The sequence below is a fragment of the Malania oleifera genome, chromosome 4 (assembly GCF_029873635.1).
Source record: "Malania oleifera isolate guangnan ecotype guangnan chromosome 4, ASM2987363v1, whole genome shotgun sequence".
NCBI classification, from domain to species: Eukaryota; Viridiplantae; Streptophyta; class Magnoliopsida; order Santalales; family Ximeniaceae; genus Malania; species Malania oleifera.
The window spans coordinates 102,170,546-102,175,304 of NC_080420.1; the positions used below are offsets into that span (position 1 = coordinate 102,170,546).

A 4,759-nucleotide genomic window follows, 5' to 3' on the forward strand; every position below is an offset into this window, starting at 1 on the left:
TCAAGGCCTTAGAAATAGCCTTATCAAGCACCACACTTAACCTTTTAGCAAGCACTTTGGTGATTATTTTATAAACACTTGAAACTAGACTAATTGGTCTATAGTCAGAGATCTTGATAAAACTATTTTTTTTAGACACTAAAGAAAGTTATAAATGTAGAATTAATACTCTTACTCAAAACCCCATTCCAATAGAATTCATTGAAAACCTTCATCAAGTCATTCTTTGCCGCCGCCCAAGAATCTTGATAAAAAGCTAAATTAAAACCATTCGGCCCAAGAGCTTTATCCCTCTCCACACAAAAACTGTAGCCCTAACTTTTTCTTCCTCAAAAGGTCTCTCTAACCAAGCTATCCTATCAACAGGAAAAGGATTCCACATCCTTCCACCATCAGTGTAGCCTCATCTTCCTCAGTATACAAATTATAATAAAAATCAGTAATCTCAGGGGCAATTACATTAGGATCTAAGATAATAACCCCCCTTCATCCACCTTCAACTCTCTAATCAAATTCTTCCTCATTTTTCCATTGGTGGTCCTATGAAAAAATTTAGAATGACAATCACCATCTCTAACCCATTTAAACTTTGTATTTTGCCTCCTACTTCTCATCCTTAAAAATTAGCTCTTCCAATTTGTTCTTCAAAGAAACCCTTTTAACCTCTTCCTCCCTAGAATGGATCAATCCTTTTTCCTTTCTAACTCTTCCAACTCTCCTAGAATAATAAACTTCTTAATCTTTATATCTCCAAACACCTCCCTATTCCACACTTCCAAATTTTCTTTCAACCTCTTCAACTTCTTCATAAATCTAAACCCCTCCCAACCCTTTCCACATCCCCACTCCATGAGTCCCTAACTAAAGTATGAAAGGAGCCACACTCTAACCACATATTCTCGAACTTAAACAAGTGGGACCCCAAGGCACTTTCCTAGATTCCAACAAGATAGGAAAATGATTAGAACTAGATCTAGGAAACACTGCTTGAGAAAGATTAGGAAACTCCTCCTCCTAGTCAATGGAAAACAAGAACCTAGTGATTCTACTAGCGACTGACCACGTAAAATTGGCATTGGCCAAAGAAAGATCCCTCAACCCTCCTTCCCTGATAACCAAATCATACTTCTGCATAGAGGCATTAACCCTGCCACCGCACTTTTTTTCCTAAGGGAACCTAACTGCGTTAAATCACCGCCCACTAACCACCTCGGCAATCATAAGCCAGAAAAAAAATATAGATCATCCCAAAAATTTTCCCCTACGAGTGGGCCCAGAAGGACCATACACAATACCATTGACCCCTATCTCTAATATCATGCAAGACACAAAGAGAGAAAAACCCCACTAAATTGTCCACTCTAGTAATAGACCTATTGTCCCAGAACACTAAAATGCTGCCCGCCGCACCCCAAGATGGTAAAAAATCCCAATCCATACACCGCTCTTCCCAAATCCCTCTAACTACCTCCCTATCCATTAACTCAAGCTTAGTCTCTTGGATTAAGACAATATCACGGGAATTCCTTATCAAAACCTCCCTAATCAGGCTTCTCTCTTCCTAACAATCCCTAGACCCCTAACATTCCAACTAATAATCTTCATAATCAGATGTGCTCACCCCAGCATTCCAACAAACTTATTAATATTTAACTTAGTCTAAAAGATTTTACCTATGACTACATCTATAAATCATCCTTCTCAGCTTGCTAGTCACCAAAAGAGGTGGAATAATACCCACAAATTCATATAGGTCTTCAAATCTGCAAGTTCAAGAGGATCAATAATATCATCACAATGGGATCACATACTTCGTCATCAATTAGGGGCCCCTTAGAGATATATTGGTACTGAAAAAAGAGACTACTATATTCTAGGCATTTAAAACACCTTGATCTAGAATTAGATTTGCTACTCATACTCTAATTTGTTGAGGTCGTCCTAGTTTTTTAACATTTGATAAAATTTCATGTTGCTTCTCTAAAAATCATGAAATAATTCATCTATTAATTTTTTTTTAGATTTACATTTAATTTAAATTTCTGCTAAAACAATTCTTAGTTTCTCTTTGCATCAGGCAAGTACAAATTGATTCATCTTTTCATTTCATTTATAATAGTTAAAAGGAGGAATCTTCTCTTAAGAATCATTAAATCTTATAAATGCTTGTTCTGATTCTAACATATTATGGAAATTTTTTAAAATGTGAGAACCAAATAATCCTCTGTGGTGGAACAAAATATCTACCATTACCCCCTCAAATAGGTTCTTCTTTTTGGTTTCCAAAGGAATATTGTTATATAATTCCTGAATTAAATTCTTAAGACTCAGTGTATGTTTTTCTTCCATTAATGTCCATATGATTCCCAAATTAAATTCAGAATATTCAGCATTGTCATAGATTTATAACATATATATCTTATGAATGTCATCCTCCCACTGAGTTTTGCTTTTCATACTCACGAGTTCATTTGCTGATTTGGTTCAAACAATTCCTAACGAGTTCATCTGTTGATTTTGTTCATTTATTGATTATGCTGACTCCAAATTAATATAACTCACTAATTCCCAACCCTTGTTATCATTAATTTTCCAAATAGGCTTGCTCTAAATCATGCAAAACAGAATGTGGCTTTATGGGCGTCAGAAGCAATTAAACATAAAAAATTTAAAAATCGACGACCAAGATACACGAAATAGACCGATGACAAAATCCAAACAAGGGCATTTTTTGATCATCGAAAATGATAAAATGGATATGCTCACTTGGTTCAAACAAGAAACAGGGGATTTACCAGAAACGAGAGGTGCAGACCAAGACGGCCCAGTTGTTGGTGTGCATGGTGGTTACAGAAGGCGGAGAAGAAGAAGAAGAGCGAACAACAGAATTGCAACATAGAAGCAAGAACAAGGAGAGCAACAGTGATTTCATCCTCCCCGCCATAGGCTTCAAATTGGCGTTAGACTTCGAACTCCACTTCAAATATCGAAGAGAGCTTCTGTTTCTTCCGAATCGTCAATGCACACATTGGAGTACGTCGAATTTAGCACGATCTCCTCCAAAAACCCATACCAGTCTCCCCATTCTCGTGTTTGTTTCAGGCTTTCAGCAACAAACTGCTGTGAGAGCTTGGAATAGCACTTCAAACGGTTGGGTTTTCAATCACCATTGATGGGCGGAAGCGGAGAGAGAGAAAGGGAGAGGAAGAGGACCCGAATTGGCATTTGCGGGTTGCCCCTTGGCGCGGCAGGACTTGAATGACGTCGTTTTGGGCTTCAGCTGCACCTCATTGTTTGTCGGCTAGCAGAAGATAGAGGAGAAATTGTAAGTGTCCGTCCCAAAGTGCTTATTATTACTATTTTATATGGATCTTGTATTTAGATTTATTTTTTTATTAAATATATGACATTTTGTCGCAAAAATTATAGGAATCAAATATCGATCATATCTTAGAGAGATCTTATTTATTCATATGGTCAGACGCCTTAATCAATTATAATGAATAATATTTAAATAGAATTAGACCGAACGTTACATTTAAAACTAATACCACTTTAGGAATAGTATATGTGTATTAGCCTCATGTAAAAATGTAGACTACTACAACAAAGTCGCCAAAGATCAAATGAGCTAACATTTCACGATTTGTTTTGATAGTTTTGCTTTTTACTAACTGCATCATATTTTAGCTAGACGGGAAATATTTTTCAACTAAAGAAAAAGAATTATTTAAAGTCATTTTTATTTAACATGTCTAGATTTTTGTAAAATTTAATTTCAAATTTTTTAGGTTCCATTTGAAATTTAAAAAACATTCAAGGAAGGAAAAAATTTTTGAAGGAATATAATTTCCGTTTGTTCAGTTGTCACAAAAAGTGAAAGAAAGTAAAATATATAATAAAGTAATAAACATAATTTTAATTTTACTTATCAGTAGCATTGATTTTTTCTTAAATTGATTTATTTTTAATAGCATTTAATATCAAGAGAAACTATAATGCAAAATAAGTTTTTTTTTTATTTTTCTTTATTTTCTTTTTTTCTAAAATGGGCCTCGTTTGAAATTCGAAAAATATTTAAAAAAATATTAAAGGAATTTTTTTTTTTTTATATTTGATTATCAAAGAAAGTGAGAAGAAAAATGGACAAATAACTAAATAAATATATATGTACACACACACCAAATCAATGAACAGAATATTGATTTTACGTACCACAAACGTTTAATTTTTCTTCATGTCTAATCACATCTCAATTTTCATTTTTAGTATTATTGAGAAAATTAATTAAAAATTAAATTTCTTTTTCTTTCCTCCGAACAGAATCTTCCATCCAAACAGACCCTTGAAAATAGGAAGAAATAGACGCCAACAACAGGATGATCTTTCTGAAACAGCACTGACCACAACTTGCGCATCAACTTCAAAGATAATATAGCAGCCAGCCAGCCAGCCAGCCCAAGCTTCCCCACAACAATAAAATACGCAGCCAAAGAATAAAAGACCACTTCCCAGGAACAACTTTATTAGGCATAATCCAAATATTTTCACCAAGAACTGCAGTGCTGATAGGCAAGGTACCAAGCCTCTTCCAAATTAAAGGCTTGCAAATAAAAATAAATTCACCGCTTCTGCTAACATGACAGATAACAAATCTTATAGCAGGTATCATTTTAAATTTGAAAACAAGAGGGGAAATTGCGACAACTATGCTAATACCACAGGATGTATATAGCATTGTCCACTTCTGAATTGAAGA

At 34.7% G+C, this 4,759-nt stretch overlaps 1 protein-coding gene across 1 annotated transcript in view; it reads right to left on the minus strand.

Annotated features, from left to right (window-relative positions):
* Positions 1 to 3,328, minus strand: part of LOC131154209 (uncharacterized) — a 37,333-nt gene extending 34,005 nt beyond the window's left edge. The window contains exon 1 of the mRNA XM_058106827.1: positions 2,796 to 3,328. Within this exon, the coding sequence (XP_057962810.1) occupies positions 2,796 to 2,944 (149 nt within the window). The 5' untranslated portion in view covers positions 2,945 to 3,328. The remainder of the gene's footprint in view (positions 1 to 2,795) is intronic.
* Between the last annotated feature and the right edge of the window lie 1,431 nt (positions 3,329 to 4,759).